The sequence below is a fragment of the Hyperolius riggenbachi genome, chromosome 1, assembly GCF_040937935.1.
Source record: "Hyperolius riggenbachi isolate aHypRig1 chromosome 1, aHypRig1.pri, whole genome shotgun sequence".
In the NCBI taxonomy this organism is placed as follows: Eukaryota; Metazoa; Chordata; class Amphibia; order Anura; family Hyperoliidae; genus Hyperolius; species Hyperolius riggenbachi.
The window spans coordinates 471,923,249-471,947,998 of record NC_090646.1 but is presented as its reverse complement, the minus strand read 5'-3'; the positions used below and the strand labels follow the sequence as shown (position 1 = coordinate 471,947,998).

The 24,750-nt window shown below is 45.9% G+C and overlaps 1 protein-coding gene across 2 annotated transcripts in view; it reads left to right on the top strand.

Annotated features, from left to right (window-relative positions):
* The window catches only part of INPP5J (inositol polyphosphate-5-phosphatase J), a 60,297-nt gene that overhangs the window by 19,143 nt on the left and 16,404 nt on the right, over window positions 1-24,750 (top strand). For both annotated transcript variants that reach the window (XM_068240773.1, XM_068240763.1), the window contains exons 3-6: window positions 10,758-10,865; window positions 10,970-11,078; window positions 15,804-15,920; window positions 17,806-17,981. In XM_068240773.1, the coding sequence (XP_068096874.1) occupies window positions 10,758-10,865; window positions 10,970-11,078; window positions 15,804-15,920; window positions 17,806-17,981 (510 nt within the window). The remainder of the gene's footprint in view (window positions 1-10,757; window positions 10,866-10,969; window positions 11,079-15,803; window positions 15,921-17,805; window positions 17,982-24,750) is intronic.

Sequence of the window (24,750 nt, the reverse complement as noted above, 5' to 3'; positions counted from 1 at the left end):
AGCTGGGTCTGATGAAAATTGGTCCCATGCCTGTTCCTGCCGTAACGGTTCCTGGTCACGCTCATTCACAGCTTCATCCGCCACTCTACGCACAGCACGCTCCAAGAAGTAAGCGTAGGGAATTAAGTCGCTGATGGTGCCCTCACTGCGGCTCACCAGGTTGGTCACCTCCTCAAACGGCCGCATGAGCCTGCATGCATTTTCCATCAGTGTCCAGTTGTCGGGCCAGAACATCCCCATCTTCCCAGACTGTTTCATTCTACTGTAGTTGTAGAGGTAGTGGGTCACGGCTTTCTTCTGTTCTAGCAGGCGGGAGAACATGAGCAGGGTCGAGTTCCAGCGAGTCGGGCTATCGCAAATGAGGCGTCTCACCGGCATGTTGTTTTTGCGCTGAATTTCCGCAAAGCGTGCCATGGCTGTGTAAGACCGCCTCAAATGCCCACAGAACTTCCTGGCCTGCTTCAGGACATTCGCTAAGCCAGGGTACTTTGCCACAAATCTTTGAACCACTAGATTCATGACATGTGCCATGCAGGGTATGTGTGTCAGCTTCCCCATATGCAAAGCGGCAAGCAGATTACTGCCGTTGTCGCACACCACGTTGCCTATCTCCAGGTGGTGCGGGGTCAGCCACTCATCCACCTGTTTCTTAAGAGCAGCCAGGAGAGCTGCTCCAGTGTGACACCGTCTTACCTGGCATGCAGCATAGGCCCTGCGGAGCTGGGGCTGTGTAGCTGGAGAGGAGAACTGCCACTCAGCCAAGGAGGAGGAGGACAGCGAAGAGCATGTAGCAGGAGGAGAGGAGGTGGCAGGAGGCCTGCCTGCAAGCCGTGGAGGTGTCACAATTTGGTCCGCTGCGCCCTGCTTGCCATCGTTCACCACCAGGTTCACCCAATGGGCTGTGTAGGTAATGTAGCGGCCCTGCCCGTGCTTGGCAGACCAGGCATCCGTGGTCAGGTGTACCCTTGACCCAACGCTCTTCGCAAGAGATGACACCACTTGCCTCTCAACTTCACGGTGCAGTTGGGGTATGGCCTTTCTCGAAAAATAAGTGCGGCCTGGCATCTTCCACTGCGGTGTTCCGATGGCCACAAATTTACGGAAGGCCTCAGAGTCCACCAGCCGGTATGGTAACAGCTGCCGAGCTAACAGTTCCGCCACGCCAGCTGTCAGACGCCGGGCAAGGGGGTGACTGGCCGAAATTGGCTTCTTCCGCTCAAACATTTCCTTCACGGACACCTGACTGCTGCTGTGGGCAGAGGAGCAGGAACCGCTCAAGGGCAGAGGCGGAGTGGAGGAGGGTGCCTGTGAAGGTGGAAGGGAGAAAGCGGCAGAAGCAGATAATGCACCTGATGGAGGAGGAAGAGGAGAAGGAGGGTGGCTTTGCTTTTGTGTGCTGCTGCTGCTTTTGCTCAGGTGGCCATCCCATTGCTGTTTGTGCCTTTTCTCCAGGTGCCTTCGTAAGGCACTTGTCCCTACGTGAGTGTTGGCCTTTCCACGGCTCAATTTTTGTTGGCAGAGCGAACAGATGGCTTTGGTCCGATCTGAGGCACACACATTAAAAAATGTCCACACCGCTGAGCCACCCTGGGATGTGGGCACTATGGGGACCTCAGCAGCTGATGCTGAAGGGCAAGTTGGCTGGCTGTACATAGGTGGCGATACATGGTGCCGGACTCTGCCACCAGCTGTTTCTGACGAAGAGCTGCCCCAGCTTCTTTCAGCAACTTCTCTCCTCCTACTACTCTCTGACTCCCCCTCTGAACTGTCCCCCTCTTCATCTCCTCTATTGGGAACATACAGAGGATCCCTATTACCGCCATCCTGCCCAGCTTCGCTTGCTTCAGACAAATCCAAACTTGCACCATCAGTAGGTCCTTCATCCTCCTGACACGTTACATCCATAGTGTTGCCGCGTAACTCAGACATATGAGCTGGTGAAAAGTCATCTGGCTGTAACAACAATGGCTGTGCATCAGTGATTTCACCACTAAATAATTCTTGCGAAGTGTCAAATGCAGCGGAAGTGGTGCTAGTAGTAGCGCTGGTGGCTGAGCAAGATGAGGTGTTCTGTGTCGCTAAATACTCAACCACGTCCTGACAATCTTGGGAGGTGATGGGACGTGCCTTCTTCCGAGCACTGTACTGTGGGCCAGGTCCACACGAAATTACATTTACACGACCTCGCGCAGACCTGCCGGGTGGCCTTCCTCTGGCTCTGGCACTACCTCTTCCTCTACCTGTTTTGTCCATATCGGGTATGCACGGAGTGGTATATCACACTGCGTGCACTCACGTAGGTAGGTGGGTTCACTTAACTGCACAGGTATGCGCACTGATGCGGTGGGTTCACTGAACAGAACAGGTATACAGTGGCGGGTTCACAGAACAGGTATGCAGTGGCAGGTTCACTGAACACAACAGGTATGCAGTGGCAGGTTCACTGAACACAACAGGTATGCAGTGGCGGGTTCACTGAACAGGTATACAGTGGCGGGTTCACTAAACAGAACAGGTATACAGTGGCGGGTTCACTAAACAGAACAGGTATACAGTGGCGGGTTCACAGAACAGGTATGCAGTGGCAGGTTCACTGAACACAACAGGTATGCAGTGGCGGGTTCACTGAACAGGTATACAGTGGCGGGTTCACTGAACAGAACAGGTATGCAGTGGCGGGTTCACTAAACAGAACAGGTATACAGTGGCGGGTTCACAGAACAGGTATGCAGTGGCAGGTTCACTGAACACAACAGGTATGCAGTGGCGGGTTCACTGAACAGGTATACAGTGGCGGGTCCACTGAACAGAACAGGTATGCAGTGGCGGGTTCACTAAACAGAACAGGTATACAGTGGCGGGTTCACTAAACAGAACAGGTATGCAGTGGCGGGTTCACAGAACAGGTATGCAGTGGCAGGTTCACTGAACACAACAGGTATGCAGTGGCGGGTTCACTGAACGGGTATACAGTGGCGGGTCCACTGAACAGAACAGGTATGCAGTGGCAGGTTCACTAAACAGAACAGGTATACAGTGGCGGGTTCACTAAACAGAACAGGTATACAGTGGCGGGTTCACAGAACAGGTATGCAGTGGCAGGTTCACTGAACACAACAGGTATGCAGTGGCGGGTTCACTGAACAGGTATACAGTGGCGGGTTCACTGAACAGAACAGGTATGCAGTGGCGGGTTCACTAAACAGAACAGGTATACAGTGGCGGGTTCACAGAACAGGTATGCAGTGGCAGGTTCACTGAACACAACAGGTATGCAGTGGCGGGTTCACTGAACAGGTATACAGTGGCGGGTCCACTGAACAGAACAGGTATGCAGTGGCGGGTTCACTAAACAGAACAGGTATACAGTGGCGGGTTCACAGAACAGGTATGCAGTGGCAGGTTCACTGAATACAACAGGTATGCAGTGGCGGGTTCACTGAACAGGTATACAGTGGCGGGTCCACTGAACAGAACAGGTATGCAGTGGCGGGTTCACTAAACAGAACAGGTATACAGTGGCGGGTTCACTAAACAGAACAGGTATACAGTGGCGGGTTCACAGAACAGGTATGCAGTGGCAGGTTCACTGAACACAACAGGTATGCAGTGGCGGGTTCACTGAACAGGTATACAGTGGCGGGTCCACTGAACAGAACAGGTATGCAGTGGCGGGTTCACTAAACAGAACAGGTATACAGTGGCGGGTTCACTAAACAGAACAGGTATACAGTGGCGGGTTCACAGAACAGGTATGCAGTGGCAGGTTCACTGAACACAACAGGTATGCAGTGGCGGGTTCACTGAACAGGTATACAGTGGCGGGTCCACTGAACAGAACAGGTATGCAGTGGCGGGTTCACTAAACAGAACAGGTATACAGTGGTGGGTTCACTAAACAGAACAGGTATACAGTGGCGGGTTCACAGAAAAGGTATGCAGTGGCAGGTTCACTGAACACAACAGGTATGCAGTGGCGGGTTCACTAAACAGAACAGGTATACAGTGGCGGGTTCACTAAACAGAACAGGTATACAGTGGCGGGTTCACAGAACAGGTATGCAGTGGCAGGTTCACTGAACACAACAGGTATGCAGTGGCGGGTTCACTGAACAGGTATACAGTGGCGGGTTCACTAAACAGAACAGGTATGCAGTGGCGGGTTCACTAAACAGAACAGGTATACAGTGGCGGGTTCACAGAACAGGTATGCAGTGGCAGGTTCACTGAACACAACAGGTATGCAGTGGCGGGTTCACTGAACAGAACAGGTATGCAGTGGCGGGTTCACTAAACAGAACAGGTATACAGTGGCGGGTTCACTAAACAGAACAGGTATACAGTGGCGGGTTCACAGAACAGGTATGCAGTGGCAGGTTCACTGAACACAACAGGTATGCAGTGGCGGGTTCACTGAACAGGTATACAGTGGCGGGTCCACTGAACAGAACAGGTATGCAGTGGCGGGTTCACTAAACAGAACAGGTATACAGTGGCGGGTTCACTAAACAGAACAGGTATGCAGTGGCGGGTTCACAGAACAGGTATGCAGTGGCAGGTTCACTGAACACAACAGGTATGCAGTGGCGGGTTCACTGAACAGGTATACAGTGGCGGGTCCACTGAACAGAACAGGTATGCAGTGGCGGGTTCACTGAACAGGTATACAGTGGCGGGTCCACTGAACAGAACAGGTATGCAGTGGCGGGTTCACTAAACAGAACAGGTATACAGTGGCGGGTTCACTAAACAGAACAGGTATACAGTGGCGGGTTCACAGAACAGGTATGCAGTGGCAGGTTCACTGAACACAACAGGTATGCAGTGGCGGGTTCACTGAACAGGTATACAGTGGCGGGTTCACTGAACAGAACAGGTATGCAGTGGCGGGTTCACTAAACAGAACAGGTATACAGTGGCGGGTTCACAGAACAGGTATGCAGTGGCAGGTTCACTGAACAGGTATACAGTGGTGGGTCCACTGAACAGAACAGGTATGCAGTGGCGGGTTCACTAAACAGAACAGGTATACAGTGGCGGGTTCACAGAACAGGTATGCAGTGGCAGGTTCACTGAACACAACAGGTATGCAGTGGCGGGTTCACTGAACAGGTATACAGTGGCGGGTCCACTGAACAGAACAGGTATGCAGTGGCGGGTTCACTAAACAGAACAGGTATACAGTGGCGGGTTCACTAAACAGAACAGGTATACAGTGGCGGGTTCACAGAACAGGTATGCAGTGGCAGGTTCACTGAACACAACAGGTATGCAGTGGCGGGTTCACTGAACAGGTATACAGTGGCGGGTCCACTGAACAGAACAGGTATGCAGTGGCGGGTTCACTAAACAGAACAGGTATACAGTGGCGGGTTCACTAAACAGAACAGGTATACAGTGGCGGGTTCACAGAACAGGTATGCAGTGGCAGGTTCACTGAACACAACAGGTATGCAGTGGCGGGTTCACTGAACAGGTATACAGTGGCGGGTCCACTGAACAGAACAGGTATGCAGTGGCGGGTTCACTAAACAGAACAGGTATACAGTGGTGGGTTCACTAAACAGAACAGGTATACAGTGGCGGGTTCACAGAACAGGTATGCAGTGGCAGGTTCACTGAACACAACAGGTATGCAGTGGCGGGTTCACTGAACAGAACAGGTATGCAGTGGCGGGTTCACTAAACAGAACAGGTATACAGTGGCGGGTTCACTAAACAGAACAGGTATACAGTGGCGGGTTCACAGAACAGGTATGCAGTGGCAGGTTCACTGAACACAACAGGTATGCAGTGGCGGGTTCACTGAACAGGTATACAGTGGCGGGTCCACTGAACAGAACAGGTATGCAGTGGCGGGTTCACTGAACAGGTATACAGTGGCGGGTCCACTGAACAGAACAGGTATGCAGTGGCGGGTTCACAGAACAGGTATGCAGTGGTGGGTTCACAGAACAGGTATGCAGTGGTGGGTTCACAGCACAGGTATGCAGTGGTGGGTTCAATGAACAGGTGTACAGTGGCGGGTCCACTGAACAGAACAGGTATGCAGTGGCAGGTTCACTGAACAGGTATGCAGTGGTGGGTTCACAGCACAGGTATGCAGTGGTGGGTTCACAGAACAGGTATGCAGTGGTGGGTTCACAGCACAGGTATGCAGTGGTGGGTTCAATGAACAGGTATACAGTGGCGGGTCCACTGAACAGAACAGGTATGCAGTGGCAGGTTCACTGAACAGGTATGCAGTGGTGGGTTCACAGCACAGGTATGCAGTGGTGGGTTCACAGAACAGGTATGCAGTGGTGGGTTCACAGCACAGGTATGCAGTGGTGGGTTCAATGAACAGGTATACAGTGGCGGGTCCACTGAACAGAACAGGTATGCAGTGGCAGGTTCACTGAACAGGTATGCAGTGGTGGGTTCACAGCACAGGTATGCAGTGGTGGGTTCACTGAACAGGTATGCAGTGGTGGGTTCACAGCACAGGTATGCAGTGGTGGGTTCAATGAACAGGTGTACAGTGGCGGGTCCACTGAACAGAACAGGTATGCAGTGGCAGGTTCACTGAACAGGTATGCAGTGGTGGGTTCACAGCACAGGTATGCAGTGGTGGGTTCACAGAACAGGTATGCAGTGGTGGGTTCACAGCACAGGTATGCAGTGGTGGGTTCACAGCACAGGTATGCAGTGGTGGGTTCACAGAACAGGTATGCAGCCAGACAGGAACAAGTTAAGCCTAACTAATCTTTCCCTGAGAGACAGTCTGCAGCAGCTCGCCCTACTCTCACTAACGCAGGCAGCACACGAGTGACCGTAATGGCCGCCGCTGCCTGCCTTATATAAGGGGGGGGTGGGGCTCCAGGGGCTAGTGTAGCCTAATTGGCTACACTGGGCCTGCTGACTGTGATGTAGAGGGTCAAAGTTGACCCTCCATGTGCATTATGGGGCGAACCGAACTTCCGCAAAGGTTCGCCTGCGGGACGCGAACGCGAACCACTGAAGTTCGCATGGAACCGTTCGCAGGCGAACCGTTCGGCCCAACTCTACCTAAAGAGAGGGAGGCCTCAGGATCCTGTTGAGGCTTCCCTCACTACTCCGTTGTCCCCTTTCTGAAGTGTGGGCATGCTGTAGCCATGCAAACCCGCAGGCGCATTACCACGGAGCAAGCGGCTCTGGCTTACTGCGCATGCGTAGGCGGGCTTGGTCAGCAATTGCGCGGCCATGCTGCAGGAAGAAGGGCTGCGCGACCCTAATATGATTAGCGACAATGCCTTGTCGCTAATCTTCTGGGGGGCCGAGCTCAGCGATGAGGGACATCCGAGCTGGGAGGGAAGCCTCAATAGGATCCTGAGGCTTCCCTCTCTTTAGGTAAGTATCTAAGCTTTGGCTCGGGTACTCTTTAAGGAAACATTTTATGTATTTACTTTTAAGCACACTCTATCTTCTGATTATTTCACCACATAATCACCTCTTTTATTTAAGCATTTATAAGATCTCTTATAAGGTTTTCAATCCCTTTGTTATAGTAGCACACTCCTCACCTCTAGATTGGAGGGACGGGGGGGTGGTGGGCTCATGTTAATGCTGCTGGACAGTTACTGGCGTTCTGCAGTCACATAACTAGGAGAGAAGAGGTTAATTTGAAAGATGCAAGTTAAATTACAGTGAAAGGATACCTTGCATGGCAGATAAAGGCAAGCGGCTGTTACCTTCTGGATGGCCCTCGTCCATCAAGTTTTTACAATACAATGACAGGCAAGCAGTAGCATAGCTAAGGAGCTGTGGGCCCCGATGCAAGTTTTACAATGGGGCCCCCAAGCGTTCTATACTTAATAATTAATACAGCACACCAAAACCTTCCAATCTCACCTACAGTGCAAGAAGGGGATGGGGAACAGCTTGTTAATGATCCCTACTATTCAAAGTATCTATAGAAGTGATTATTATGAGCACAGGACCAATAGAGAGCTAATACTGCAGTTGAGGGAGGGCCCTTCGGGGCCCCTCTGGCCCAAGGGCCCCGATGCGGTCGCTACCTCTGCAACCCCTATTGCTACGCCCCTGCAGGCAAGGGCTTCCTTGCCCCTTCATTTCTGATGGATTTTGCTCTTTCCATATCAAGGCAATCATTCATTCAGTTTTTATTAATAAAGTCACAGTTGCCAAGTTGCTAGCAAATATCTGTAGTCACAGTTGCCAAGTTACTAGCAAATGTCTGTGGCATTAATTCAGCAAGCAATTGAATTGTTCAGGGCCTTGAGCTGGCAGCTCTGTTACTGAAATCAGATGCTGTCTGTGTTAATGAATTGGCTGGCCCTGATAAAAGTACAATCAGGTCAGAAAATGCTGCATATAACTTTGCTCAAAGGACAAAGTCTGACCATTTAGTGACTATAATATTTGGCCTAGCATTCATTTGCTGCACCTGTTTTTGTGTTCTAAATGAAATAAAATGGTACTGCTTTATTACACTTAGCTTTATTGAGCTAAGGGATTGCAAGTGGCAACTCAGCTTATTGGACCTGCAGTCACCAAAGTAGGAAGCCATCCTCTGCAGATGAGAGTAGTAGTAGTAGTGATATTCACATCCGTCACTCTCCAACCTTTGATATCTTTAACGTTGCCTCAAATCTCACTTTTTCCAACAAGCATATGCTCTACCTTAGGCCATACCCCCTTTGACCTCTGGCCAAGTTGCACTCCTACTAGATAACCCAGAAACACACTGCCTCTATGTATGAATATTGTATACTACTACTGAGATTTGCTGCTTCTGTTCAGTTCAGTAATTGAGAGCAAAGGCTATTATTATTATTATTATTATTATTGATTTATAATGCGCCAACATATTCCGTGGCGCTGTACAAAGTAAGAAACAAACATGGGGTACATAATAATACAGACAATGGTGTACACCAAAATACAAGATACATAATTAGTGACAAAATACATAGAATGATACAAAATGCAAATTATAGAATTGGTAATGACAGTGATAAAAGTAACATGATAAATAAAATGTATAATAGTTACCAAGACACAAAAGGGGGAGAGAGCCCTGCCCTTGCGAGCTTACAATCTAAAGGGAATGGGGGGGGGGGGGGGGGGAGGGGGAACAGGAGGAGGCGTAGTATGCAGCAAATATATAGAGGCTGTGTGTTTTAAGATACCTAGTAGGAGTGCAATTTGGTCTTAGGACAAAGGGAAGTGGCCTAAGGTAGCGCAGATGCTTGTCAGAATAAGTGTGTTTATAGAGAACGTTTAAAGGTAACAAAGGTTGGCGAATGACGGATGTGTTGTGGGAGGGCATTCCAGAGGAGGGGTGAAGCGCGTGCGAAGTCTTGTAAACATAAGTGTAAGGAGATGATTCTGATCATGTGCCGATCTGAGATTGCGATTGGGTTTGTATCTGGAAATGAGTGACGATATGTACCGGGGAGAGAGATTGTGGAGAGCTATGTAGATTAGGGTTAGGAGTTTGAACTGAATCCTCTGGTTAATTGGCAGCCAGTGAAGAGCTTGACAAAGAGGGTCAGCAGAGGAAATCCAAATCAATGATAATCAGACGCTAATCAGAACCAAAAAGAGGTGCAAATTAAATCTCCATTCAGATGCAATTGAAATGTTGGTTTGATTCATAATAACTTACAGTACACCAAGGCCTACAATGTAGCACTCTCACCACCAGGAGGAGCCACAACTTATGCCTAGAAAACATGCTACATTTTAGCAGTAGGGATTGTCAGCAAGATGCTAATAATTCTGAGTTGGTGCAAATTTTTGGGAAGATAATGCTGCATTGAAATAGACTAGTCATGCATAACATTTTCATCATCTCAGAATTATTAGAATTTCTTCATGATGAATTATTACAATTTCCTCGTCACGTATAACATTTTCATCATCTCATTTCCTTGACCATCTTCTTATGTACGTATGTGGGTCTATGTAAAGATTTTAATAAAAACGATTGATCTGCAGACATGTAGTTGTAAAGAGGAACTGTCGCGGAAATCTTAAAATTTAAAACATATACAAATAAGAAGTACATTTCTCCCAGAGTAAAATGAGCCATAAATTACTTTTCTCCTATGTTGCTGTCACTTACAGTAGGAAGTAGAAATCTGACATTTTGGGCTAGTCCATCTCTTTATGGGGGATTCTCAGCATGGCCCTTATTATTTATAAAGACATTCCCTGAAAATGATTCATACAAAGATGCTGGCCAGCCTCCCTGCTCCCTGCACACTATTTTGGCCATTGGACGGAGCAACTACCATTCACTAAGTGCTTTTAAAAATAAAGAAAACCCTGAGAACCCCCCTATAAGAAGATAGGCTAGTCCAAAATCTGTCTGTAATGTCAGATTTCTACTACTTACTTTAAGTGACAGCAACATAGGAGAAAAGTAATTTATGGCTCATTTTACTCAGGGAGAAATGTGCTTCTTAATTGTATGTGTTTTAAATTTTAAGATTTTCGTGACAGTTCCTCTTTAAGGATTAGATTGTGAGCCCCTGTGAGGGACACTTGTGTGACAAGACTATACTGTCCAGCATGGCGTTAATATGTTAGCGCTTTATAAATAAAAAAAAATAATAATTCTCTGTACAGCACTGCGAAAGAAGTCAGCGCTATATAAATATGGTACTAAATGATAATAATAATGTTGTGTGAAATCTTTGTGTACGTAGTAGTAATGTCCTGAAGAATACAGACACACTGCTATTTAATGTATGTGGTGTCTCCTCTCCTAGGATATACGTGATAACCTGGAATGTTGGGTGTTCCGTGCCGCCTACAGACCTCACCTCTTTGCTCTGCCTTAATGCTGGAGATGGGAAGACTGATATGTTTGTTATTGGGTAAGACACCAGTTTCCTCTGACCGTTTTGCAGCGCGTGTAAAGATAGAAATAACCATGGTAACGCGGATATTACATAACGCACCTCTTGCTGTGTTTCCATAGGTTACAGGAGGTGAATTCCATGATCAATAAGCGCCTGAAAGATGCCCTGTTCTCAGATCAGTGGAGTGAGGTGTTTATGGATGTCCTGAGCCCCTTCAGCTATGTGCTGGTGAGAGCTGACTACAGACATGTAACACATGACTCTCTTCATGCATCTCTGTGCATTCCACTGACATCTTGCTTACTATTCATTTGGCTCACATTCTTTATGTGCAGATTCGATTTGCCACAGATTGATTTGTTGACTTAAAAATTGATTGCTTGCTTTCCACTTTCCCACTGAGGATTGCCACTCGGTCTTACTGATTTTCCTGTCTGTTTAGATATGGCCTTGTTAGTTTCCTAGACATAAAGAAATATAGCAGATTCTCACTGCAGCTCCACCGTGCTAAATTTTAAAGAGGCTGGAGGATACGGAAGGTGCCATTGCTGACTCGCTTTGAGAATGCTGTGTGCCCATTGAGCTGATCGTAATAGTTTCTGAATCACAGCAAGGGTTCTGTCACCAATCTTAAAGAGGAACTTAAAGGGACCATGAGCAGTAACCTAAATTCAAAAATTTCACTTACCTTGGGCGTCCTCCAGCCCACCGTAGGCCGTGAGGTCCCCCAGCGTTCTCTAGGCTCCTCTCCATGTCCCGCCGGCAGCTCCCGTTACCAGCGACACTCGAGCCAGGTGTCGGGCGAATCTTCCTGGATTCTGACGCTCGACATCATCACGCCAGCCGGCGTCACATGCATGGTTTAGAGTTTGAAAACCGTGCATGCGCAGGCCTGTCACGCCGGCTGCCGCAATGACCGGTGTTGCCGGTAATGGGAGCCGCCAGCGGGACACGGAGAGGAGCCAGGAGGATACCGGGGGGACCTCGCAGCCTACGGTGGGCTGAAGGAAGCCCTAGGCAAGTGAAATTTTTGAATTTAGGTTACTGCTCAGGATCCCTTTAAGGGCCCGTTTCCACTAGCCACCGCGCACTGCTGCGAGACGCGCGGTGGCACTTCCGAGTCTGCGGGAACGCAGGCGAATCCCAGAAGCCGTGTCAAGTACGGCTATGGGATTCGCAGCCTCTTGCGCGAAAACTGTGGACAGTGTCGGCCGAATTGCTAGGGTAAGCGATTCGGCCGGCGGCGCCATAGTTTCCTATGGCAGAGTTCCCTGCGCGACTTGCCTGCGGGGAAACTCTGCGGATTAGGAGCGAAAACCGCTCCAGTGGAAACGGGCCCTAAGCGAAAAGGAGATAAAATAAATCAATACATTGCAAAGTGAGAAGTTAAAAATAGAAGAGAGATCAAGAAATAATTGATAGTCACCTTGTCATTTGTTTATAATGTTTGATCCACATTCAGCCTACCAATAATCATCTTTACTACTGGTAGACATGAAAAAAACAGACTGGACCAACTGCCATTATCTATAACCACACCCCCTAACAAAGCAATTGGCTAAAAGGTTGCTTGGCAGTTGTAAGCAGCCATTATTTCTCACAATGCAACAAGGTTCCCACCTGGGTCCTGATGCATTGTTCTACGTTTAGTGTATCTCTATTCGTCAGTTTTTCTTCAGAACATTGTTATGTAAGGTGCGCCTCCTTCCCATTCAGGACCGGTTCTAGACTTTTTGCTGCCTGAGGCAAACTTGTGAGGTTGGAATGATCGCACCGCACCCGACAATTTGCACTGCACGTTATAGCTGTGGTGCGATGAAACAAAAAATCACCCTCCGTATAGGTAGATAGGTGGCCAGGTATAAGTGCCCACAGTATAGGTAGCCAGGTATAGGTGCCGCCAGTATAGGTAGCTGGTATAGTTTCTTTCACAGTAAAGGGAGGAGATCGGTTCCCCTGGTAACAAAGTAAGGACTTCCTGTAATGCACAGCTATGAGAGACGCTCTCCTCCCTTCAGTGCGGCGCTGATCAGAGGTCTATTGTAGTAGTAGCGAGGGTCGCCGGGACTGTTCTGAAGGAGGCGGCCACTGCTCAAAAGGTAAATGAGCAGCAGAGGGAGAGGGAGTAGGGAGAATGGTGCCTGGCGCCGCCTGATGCACGTCACTCAGGTGGCGTCATGGGCAGACTGGACCTGAACACAGTACAAACATGATGCCCCTGTAATCTTTTCTCCTTATGCGAGTGTTTCACCTTGCTTCATAAGAGAACTGGCTCTGTTCCCATTCACAACTTTCACACAGGGCAGCAGGTTCTCCTCAGGAATTTGACAGTGTTTATCCATCCACTGTTTTCTCTCCTGACAAGTGCACCTGTCCCTGCTACAGACATCTACCCTCATAACAGGTTGCCGCAACCTCCGTGCTGTACTGTGAGTATGCTATTTTGAGATGGTGAGCTTTATTGGCTTTTTGGCAATACCACCTGCTGTTGAGACAAAGTAGTTCAATTTTGGTCTCATCATAAAAGCTTTTTCCATGTGTCCTTAAAATCTTCAAATATGGGTTTTGGCAAAGCTCAATCAGCTAGGGGTGGTCAACGAGAAGGAAAAATTCCAGCTTGCAAACTTCATGCAAAATGAAGCTGAGCACAGCCATAGCACTAGAATGCTAGCAATGCTGTGCGGGGTGCATAAGAGTAATTTAGGGGTTCGGCGATCACCAGACCCTGAATTACATCTACCTCTGAGTTGCTACAATTCAGAGAGGGAGTAGTATTTAGCTCCTGGGAGGTTAGCGGCAGCAGGGTGAGCCGGCATTCGGCTCACCCTGCGCCCAACTCACTGATGGCCATATAACATGTATGCTTTCTTGAGGTTCTTGCAACCGTGCATACAAGTCACATTTGTGGAACACTTGTGATATTGTTGTCACAGGCCCATATGCAATTCACTTTTTCTCTTGAGTTTTCTGCTAGGAGATACTTTTTCATTCTTGATGTATAATAACTTTTTAGCACTTTGCAATGAAAAAAGTACCAAAAAGTAAGTGAAAAAGTACTATAAAAATTATTTTGAGTATTGGTTTTCTTGCTCGTGGTTTAAAAGGCATTTTATTGACAAGTTTGAAAATGTCACCTAGGGGAAAACTCAGGTGAAGCAGTGAATTGCATATGGCCCACAGTCACATTATGAACACTCTTTGCCTTCCAGCCCTGTAACTGCTTGATATCCTCTTGATAGATTCTCTGATCAGTTCGTTCCTTGCCATCCCATCTAGTTTGCAGAGACAGCTTGATCTGGGAAGCATCCTAACAGTACCTAGTAAAACTTTTCACTTCTTAATTATAGACTACTGCGCTCCTAGGGATTGATAAAATACATATAATGTAGTAGTTTAAAGCAGAGTTCCCCAGTCCGGTCCTCAAGGCCTACCAACAGTACATTTTTTGCAGGAAACTACAAACATTCACAGGTAATTAGTGTGAGCACAGGTGTGCACCGTGGGTTTCCACAAAACATGCACTGTTGGTAGGCTTTGGGGACAGGGTTGGTGAACACTGGTTTATAGGCAAACATTCAAATTATCTTAGGCCTCGTTTTCCCAAGTAGCTGACAGGCAGTTACATAGTTACATAGTTATTTTGGTTGAAAAAAGACATACGTCCATCGAGTTCAACCAGTATAAAGTACAACACCAGCCTGCTCCCTCACATATCCCTGTTGATCCAGAGGAAGGCGAAAAAACCCTTACAAGGCATGGTCCAATTAGCCCCTAAAGGGAAAAATTCCTTCCCGACTCCAGATGGCAATCAGATAAAATCCCTGGATCAACATCATTAGGCATTACCTAGTAATTGTAGCCATGGATGTCTTTCAACGCAAGGAAAGCATCTAAGCCCCCTTTAAATGCAGGTATAGAGTTTGCCATAACGACTTCCTGTGGCAATGCATTCCACATCTTAATCACTCTTACTGTAAAGAACCCTTTCCTAAATAAATGGCTAAAACATTTTTCCTCCATGCGCAGATCATGTCCTCTAGTCCTTTGAGAAGGCCTAGGGACAAAAAGCTCATCCGCCAAGGTATTATATTGCCCTCTGATGTATTTATACATGTTAATTAGATCCCCTCTAAGGCGTCTTTTCTCTAGACTAAATAAACCCAGTGAATCCACCACCTGTCACTAGCTCCCATCCATCAGTAGGTTGCTTGCAAGAGCTCAGCACAGGCCTTGGACAGGCCCCCCCCTCCTTCCCCATGGAGTTGCATCTGATCATGGCATGTGGTCGCTGTGCTCAGACATGACATGAGATGGTTTCTCACTGCTAGCTAAGACCACTGCATGTCAGATTTGACATGTACAGTTTTACCAAATGCTGTCATTCGGCTGCATATAATTACAATCGAATGGAGATTGTGGTCGGGAGGCTGGACTGCTCGACAAACCTAGCAGATCAGCCATTCCTGGAAAAGAGGCCTTAGAAGAGCATAACCTCAACAGTGTTGTACACTAATGCAACCCATCTAGCTTGAAGGAGTTGGAGCAGTTTTGCGTCATGGAATGGGAAATAATCCCAGTGACTACATGGATATACCACAAGAGGAAAAGTTGGCTCTATAAAGTATGGATGTCCAAAGAATACCTTTGCACATTCACAAACTTTTTTTTTTTTTTTTTTTTTTTACTGTTGTATTCCCTATTGTCTGTGTCGTGTAAATCAAAGGGTGCTGCCCCAACCCCACTGCCTCCCACACAAAAAAAGTTTACTTAAATTTCAGGTGTTAATAAAACAAAGCAGGCCTACACTGAGGTGGAGTGAAAAACTTTCAGAAAGCAGTGTGCAAGACATGTCATGTTTTATTAATGTGTTGTATGCACAGTAAAATATTTATACAAGTCCTTTCTTTGTGTCTGCTGTCCTCACAGTGCTCTTATTACTCGTTTGCCTTTTAGGTCAGCACAGTTAGAATGCAAGGTTGTCTCTTGCTGGTGTTTGCCAAGTACTATCACCTACCATATCTACGAGATGTACAGACTGACTGCACCAGGACTGGCCTTGGAGGATATTGGGTATTTGCATTCATAGACATACTGTATATATATATTTACATGAGAATATACTGTATATCATTACACCAATCTGTGTTAGCATATGGCTTAACTCTTAAAATGAAACCTATTTAGATTCCTTCCTACAGTTGTTCTTAAGTGAACCCAAGGTGAAAATAAACTAATGATATATTGTATAATAATTTTTAAACTTGAGCCCAAAACATTTCCCGTCTACATAACCAGGAAAATTGTTCCTCAACAGAGGATTGATAAATAATTATGAGAGGAAACTAGGGTCACCGACCCAACACAACAATTATGTACCGAACAAGAAAAAGTAGTTCCTCACACTATAAATATGGTATACCAATAGAAAATCAACACTGCATCTTTCTCATAGAATATGTCTTTACCAATAAGAATAATATAAAATAATTTAAAAACGCACACAAAGGAGGCCACCATGCCCACAATAGATAGTATTAGGTCCTATAGCCATTTGTTTAAACAGCAGTGCAATGGCCCTGAACATAAATGCCCCACCCTGAATCAGTTAATAATAATAGGGATATGGTGAGACATTGGGTCAATGAGCCGCTATTCAAACATATATAAATGTATGCATATAAACTAGGGTATAACAATATCACTCTGAATAAATACAACATTAACAGATTAGTATAAAGCCACAAAGAAAGTGCTAGTGCTCAGTATAATAAGGAATCAGCGATTCAGTGAGAAATAGATATGCTGAATACAATAAAGTGCTATTATAGGATCAGTCGAGGTCTCAAAGCGAGATAAAGTACATCAATATGAATACAAAAGGATCCTAGAGAAAATAAGATCCAAAAAACAAAAGTAGAATCACCTGTGCAGTGTGACGCCCCAAAAAAGAAGCATGAGAAATATAGAACCCTGTGTAATGACAGAAAGATCCCTATTAAGAGAACTAGAAGCAATGTGAAGAGCTGTATACATCAGAGGGCATGTATGCAGTGAACGCCACAGAGCTTACCTATAGGAAGTGAATGTGGGCTGGGCTGGCCTAGTTCCTACCGGTTATGCCGAAGCTACATCAGGGAATGGCGTGTAATCGGAGCTGCACAGTTTAAATACTGTCTGAATGCTAGAAAAGGCGGCCACGTCATCAGCGTGGCAGGGCGTGCCGTCGCCATGGTGACGGTGCTGCCCAGTCCACCCCTAATCTGTCCTCCTGCTCCTAAAATTACTTTGTTTTAGATATCCCATTATTTTATTTTATATTTAAACATTTACAATGTAGATTTAATGTTTTATTGTCTCTGCTCAATGGCAGTCTATTAAGTGTCCTAGAGTTAAAATACTTGAACAATTGACCTTTTTCTATGTCTCTCTTGCCCTCAGAAATTGTATTCTGTCAGGAAAACTTTATGGCTTATTGATGTTTATTATATTTCCACAAGGTACTTCAAGGGAGAAGCTGTCACTTTCATGGCTGAAAATTAACTCTTTCAGGCAGAAGAAAAAAAAAAAAAAAAAAGATGAACAGCCTGGCTATTAATGTGTTTTGCACTGTACATACGCATGTTCATCTCATCACATCACATGTCGCCTTGGGTACACTTTAAGATATTTCTTATGAACAATGGCAGTGCAGATGCTGTAATTTTGGAAAAATATACTAAGACTGAAATACAGCACTCACAGCATTGCTTTAGTTTAGGACATATCCAATAAGCAGGATTAAAATCCCTTAAAACTGTGGTAAAAATAATGTGGTCACTGGAAGTAATCAAATTCATAGTAATAATTGCACCTGCCCAGCTGGTGACTAATGCGTATAAACTGAATTTTGCATATAGTTGTAAAATGTATTGATTTCTAGACTTAATAGTCCTCTTCTTCTTTGTTTTTTTTTTAGGGAAACAAAGGCGGAGTCAGTGTTCGGTTGTCCTTATTTGGTCACATGGTTTGTTTTTTGAACTGTCATTTGCCAGCTCACATGGAGAATTCTGATCAGCGCGTGGATAATTTTGAGAGTATTCTTCAGCTTCAGCAGTTCCAGGGGCCCTTGGCAAATGGTGTGCTGGACCATGAGTATGTTCCTTTCCTGACACACTCCACTAGATCCAGAGTTAGATTAAAGTTCTAGGGCTCCCTCCCAGATATTTCTTGGGAAAGCTAAATACAAGATTATGCCATTTCTCATAAAAAATGTTATGTGGCGCAGCCATTTAGAGAAATACCCTTAGGAAAAGACAGTACTGTTACTCACTGATTCCTCCAGCAAGCATGGAGTTGACGGCAGGGTTCATAGCTAGAGAACAGCTCTCATTCTCCAACTCCTCCCTGTACTGCTTTAACCTTTTGGAACCAGCATTGCAACTTAGCATATTCTAATCATTATGAGACTAGGCTGTAGCTGCAGTGCTGGCCACAAAGAGTTTACCTGTCAGCAAAGGGAGGGGTCAGCTGACCTGTGTTCACAGGGAGAGAGTGACTGATGACCCAAGTTTCTCTCTGACAACTTCATGTATGGGTGATGATCAGATAGGGGAAGGCGTGAGGACAGCTTGCTTTCCAGTAAAATTGTCATCTCAACAGGAAGTGGGACTACAGGACTCAACCAGCCAGGTATTTTATATAGATAGATAGATAGATAGATAGATAGATAGATAGATAGATAGATAGATAGATAGATAGATCAAAATTAAAGCATTGTGAATTAGTGCAAATGAATGCAAATTCACTATCACATTAATTTTTAAAAAAATAGGAGGCTGAGCTATGGCTCAAAATCTCTGCAGTAGAGAAACTCTAATGCTGAAATAGACTTTATAGAAGAAATCTTAGCAGTGTCATTCGACAGCCATCATGTACACAAAAATTACATGTGCCTTATGTGACAGGTGTAGTCAACTCTTACATCCATCATACCCCTATATAACAAGTGCTTCCCCCCTGCCTCCACCTTACCCCAATGGAAGTGCTGTTCCTTCTCCTCTCATATAACAAGCGCTATATTTTGCAAATCCCACACTCCATTTTTTAATGTGTGCTCTCTTCTTGTTCCCCCTGCCCTCCATCATAAAAAGTGCTGACCTCCTTCTCCACTTTCTCCATTAACCCCCATTATAACAATCAATTCCACAACACTTACCCAAAATTATAACAAAATCTGTCCACCCCTCTCCTATTTTGAAAAGTGATCTCTTCCATCTTTCACCCTCCACGATAACATATAACATCCTCCTTCCTACCTCCCACCCATTTTAACAAGTGCGTCCTCCCCATCTTCCCCCAATATAAGTGCTGTTCCCTCACTCCTCCCATTTATAACAATTGTTGCCCTGCTGCTTCCTGATTATGGCAAGCACTGTCCTCTTGTCTCTCCCTCCCCACCAATTACAATAAACAATCCCCCCTTCCCAAGTACTGTCCTTCATTCATCCCCTCTCTCCCTCGAATGATTATACAGTTACAAGTGCTTCATCCCCCATCATTACAGTGCTGCCCCCCCATTGCCCTCCCCCACTTTTAACAAGCACTACCCTCATTCCATATTCACTCAGTATGACTAGAGCAGTCCTCACAGTCTCGCCTTCCCACCAGTTATGACAAGTGCTCTCTATCTATAGTGTAATGTACTGCCCCCCCTCCCCCATTATAACAGGCAGTAGGGTTACAATAGGGGATGCAAAAGCTTTATCCACCCCAGGGCCCCTAAACCTACCCCATAGATTCATCCTCCATTTGTTGCAATAGCTTTCTATTGTTGCTGTGGTCATATGGGTTCCAATCGCTCCTGCGACCCGGAGAGGGAGTCGCCTTTAGAGGAGGGCATACAGTATATTTAGAGCATCTTCAAAAATCCTGAAAAACATGCTAAGGCTTATTTTATGGGGAAGGATGGGGCGGGGGGGGGGGGGGGTGAGGAGGTCATGTCTTATTTTCATGTAACTTGTAACAAACTTGAGCCATAGAAACTGAGCATATGATTAAAAAAATAAGGTTATTTTCAGTGAAAACTACTTTGCACCATTGACTGACTTTAAAGTAGTCCAGTTTTCTTTAGAAAACGATGTTGAGCAAAGGATTAGGATGATACAGAATGATAATGTATGCTCGTATTCTGATAGCAGCTAAACTGCCTGCTCCACCAATCAGGGATCCCCATGGTTACACTAAACCCAGGCTCAGGGCCTATAGGGAAGAAGAATTTACTTACATATTTATGGAGTAGGCTCAAGTGTACCCAAGGTTGGGGCCTAATCATAGATTTGTTATGGACACTATAACTTGTAGTTACACCTCCATATTTAACTATAGTATTTCTGTGTATCTTCCAGAAGGATTACCCAGCCCTTCAGTTTCCCCTAAGTCATGTATACTAAATTATTTAGATACATTTCATATTCAGTTATACAATAACTTATTAAAAATGAAAAGTCTTACATTGCATTACAAGCAATCTCTCTAGAAGTTTCAATTTTCCATTCGTTGTTCTGCAAAAAAAAAAAAAAAAAGCCTTGCTGCTGCATGCAAATGACCAGTTATAGAGGGGGTTATGGAAATGAACTAGTATTGTGGAAAGAACTACAGATTTGGCTGCTGTTTTGCAATCCCATTGAAATGTAATCAGAGGTGCAGAGGATGAATGGGCCAGTTTTCACCTCATCTTTCCAAGTATGTCTGAGATGCACATATTATTGTCCATTCAAATCACCCACACCTATCACATTCCTAGTCTGCATTTATAAATTGCTTTCATATCACAACATTGGTTTACTTTTCCAGGAACTGTGCTTTCTATAAGTAAGGAGCTACACAGGACCTTCAGTCAGGTCTCTTTGCCTAGCCAATGAAGCTCAAGGTTTACCACACAGGAACACTATAGACGAGGGATGTTATTTGCAACTATGCATGAGCCAGTTGTGAAAAGCTGATATCTTCTTGTGATAAATGTAAAAATGGTTGACCAATAAGAGCAGGCCCAGATTTACCTCACGGGAGCCTATAGACACAGATGTCCTGGCACCATAGACTTCATGCTCCATGAACCTACAAATACCTACTGAACCACAACACAAGTCTGTCACTTCTCCTTTAATTCCCTTCCCAACACAGGTAGCTACAGGTGCCCCTTAGTATTAGGTAGCCAGATGTACCCTCAATATTAAGTAACTTGAGGTGTCCCCAAGTATTAGGTAGCTAGCGGAAGCTCAGTATTAAGTAGCTTAAGGTGCCCCTGACTGAAGGGAGCTTTTGTCAGTGTAATGCGGAGAACAGGGTGAGTTGCCGTTCATTTAACCACTTGAGGACCGTGGGCTTTACCCTCCTTAAGGACCAGGCACTTTTTTTCCATTCAGACCACTGCAGCTTTCACAGTTTATTCCAATCCACACAAGAAGTTGCGATCACAATCCTGACCTCCCAATAGGAGTTTAGAATGTCCCAGATTCTTTCTTGAACTTTATGCATATAAGCCCTCCATCCTGGGCAGCAACAGTAAAAACCTTCAGATATAAAACGGAACTCTCATAGTGTAAAAAAACTTTAAGATTTATTGCTAAAATGCATAAAAGATCTGCGTACCAGTCCAGATTTCCAATCAAAAGCGCTTCTCTATGTGTGCCAGCACCGCCGCGGTCGGATTTCCGCTGCACGCTACAGTCCCCGCTCTGATTACTTCCTCCTTCCGTCCTGCGTGACTCATTAGCTCCGCCCTACGCGTTTTGTCATTCGACTCATCAGGGGCATGGAGTCACGCTGGAATAGGACGTTATTTCAATGCCTCAACGTACCCTGCCTCTTCCCCTATCTCCATACAAGTGCCCTCCCCCCTTATGCATATTCATGCATCCCTCTCCTATCTAACGGCAGGCAACGGGATCTCCGCATCAGTGCAGACACCTCACCCCACGATCACCTCCCACAGTGTTATACCCCAACAAACCCCATCTCCCACCCCGCGTTTTCCCCTTAGTTCTTATTTCAGACATAACCAACCCTCCCTTCAATTCCATTCCTCGTTTGGAGTGATATTGGTTTCACAGTTTATTGCTCGCTCATACAACCTACCACCTAAATGAATTTTGGCTCCTTTTCTTGTCACTAATAAAGCTTTCTTTTGGTGCTATTTGATTGCTGCTGCGATTTTTACTTTTTATTATATTCATCAAAAAAGACATGAATTTTGTCAAAAAAATGATTTTTTTAACTTTCTGTGCTGACATTTTTCAAATAAAGTAAAATTTCTGTATACATGCAGCGCGAAAAATGTGGACAAACATGTTTTTGATTAAAAAAAACCCATTCAGCCTATATTTATTGGTTTGGGTAAAAGTTATAGCGTTTACAAACTATGGTGCAAAAAGTGAATTTTCCCATTTTCCAGCATCTCTGACTTTTCTGACCACCTGACATGTTTCATGAGGGGCTAGAATTCCAGGATAGTATAAATACCCCCCAAATGACCCCATTTTGGAAAGAAGACATCCCAAAGTATTCACTGAGAGGCATAGTGAGTTCATAGAAGATATTATTTTTTGTCACAAGTAAGCGGAAAATGACACTTTGTGACAAAAAAAAAAAAAAAGTTTTCATTTCTTCTAACTTGCGACAAAAAAAAAATGAAATCTGCCACGGACTCACTATGCTCCTCTCTGAATACCTTGGAGTGTCTACTTTCCAAAATGGGGTCATTTGTGGGGTGTGTTTACTGTCCTGACATTTTGGGGGGTGCTAAATTGTAAGCACCCCGGTAAAGCCTAAAGGTGCTCATTGGACTTTGGGCCCCTTAGCGCAGTTAGGCTGCAAAAAAGTGCCACACATGTGGTATTGCCGTACTCAGGAGAAGTAGTAAAATGTGTTTTGGGGTGTATTTTTACACATACGCATGCTGGGTGGGAAAAATATCTCTGTAAATGACAATTGTTTGATTTTTTTTTACACACAATTGTCCATTTACAGAGAGATTTCTCCCACTCAGCATAAGTATGTGTAAAAATACACCCCAAAACACATTATACTACTTCTCCTGAGTACGACAATACCACATGTGTGGCACTTTTTTGCACCCTAACTGCGCTAAGGGGCCCAAAGTCCAATGAGTACCTTTAGGATTTCACAGGTTATTTTTGTTTCAAGACTACTTCTCACGGTTTAGGGCCCCTAAAAAGCCAGGGCAGTATAGGAACCCCACAAGTGACCCCATTTTAGAAAGAAGACACCCCAAGATATTCGGTTAGGTGTATGGCGAGTTCATAGAAGATTTTATTTTTTGTCACAAGTTAGTGAAAAATGACACTTTGTGAAAAAAAAAACAATAAAAATCAATTTCCGCTAACTTTTGACGAGAAATAAAATCTTCTATGAACTTGTCATACACCTAACAGAATACCTTGGGGTGTCTTTTTTTCTAAAATTGGGTCACTTGTGGGGTTCCTATACCGCCCTGGCATTTTACGGGCCCAAAACCGTGAGTAGTCTGGAAACCAAATGTCTCAAAATGACTGTTCAGGGGTATAAGCATCTGCAAATTTTGATGACAGGTGGTCTATGAGGGGGCGAATTTTGTGGAACCGGTCATAAGCAGGGTGGCCTTTTAGATGACAGGTTGTATTGGGCCTGATCTGATGGATAGGAGTGCTAGGGGGGTGACAGGAGGTTATTGATGGGTGTCTCAGGGGGTGGTTAGAGGGGAAAATAGATGCAATTAATGCACTGGGGAGGTGATCGGAAGGGGGTCTGAGGGGGATCTGAGGGTTTGGCCGAGTGATCAGGAGCCCACATGGGGCAAATAAGGGCCTGATCTGATGGATAGGAGTGCTAGGGGGGTGACAGGAGGTGATTGATGGGTGTCTCAGGGGGTGGTTAGAGGGGGGCATAGATGCAAGGAATGCACTGGCGAGGTGATCAGGGCTGGGGTCTGAGGGCGTTCTGAGGGTGTGGGCGGGTGATTGAGTGCCCTAGGGGCAGATAGGGGTCTAATCTGATAGGTAGCAGTGACAGGGGGTGATTGATGGGTAATTAGTGGGTGTTTAGGGTAGAGAACAGATGTAAACACTGCACTTGGGAGGTGATCTGATGTCGGATCTGCGGGCGATCTATTGGTGTGGGTGGGTGATCAGATTGCCCGCAAGCGGCAGGTTAGGGGCTGATTGATGGGTGGCAGTGACAGGGGGTGATTGATGGATGGCAGTGACAGGGGGTGATTGATGGGTGATTGATGGGTGATTGACAGGTGATTGACAGGTGATCAGTGGGTTATTACAGGGAAGAACAGATGTAAATATTGCACTGGCGAATTGATAAGGCCCCCCTCTGAGGGCAATCTGAGCGTTTAGGCGGGTGATTGGGTGCCCGCAAGGGGCAGATTAGGGTCTGATCTGATGGGTAACAGTGACAGGTGGTGATAGGGGGTGATTGATGGGTGATTGATGGGTAATTAGTGGGTGTTTAGGGTAGAGAACAGATGTACACACTGCACTTGGGAGGTGATCTGATGTCGGATCTGCGGGCAATCTATTGGTGTGTGTGGGTGATTAGATTGCCCGCAAAGGGCAGGTTAGGGGCTGATTGATGGGTGGCAGTGACAGGGGGTGATTGATGGGTGATTGATAGGTGATTGACAGGTGATCAGGGGGATAGATGCATACAGTACACAGGGGGGGGGGGTCTGGGGAGAATCTGAGGGGTGGGGGGGGGGGTGATCAGGAGGGAGCAGGGGGAAGTTTAGGGCTTAAAAAAAATAGCGTTGACAGATAGTGACAGGGAGTGATTGATGGGTGATTAGGGGGGTGATTGGGTCCAAACCGTGGTCTGGGGGGTGGGCGGGGGGGGGGTCTGAGGGGTGCTGTGGGCG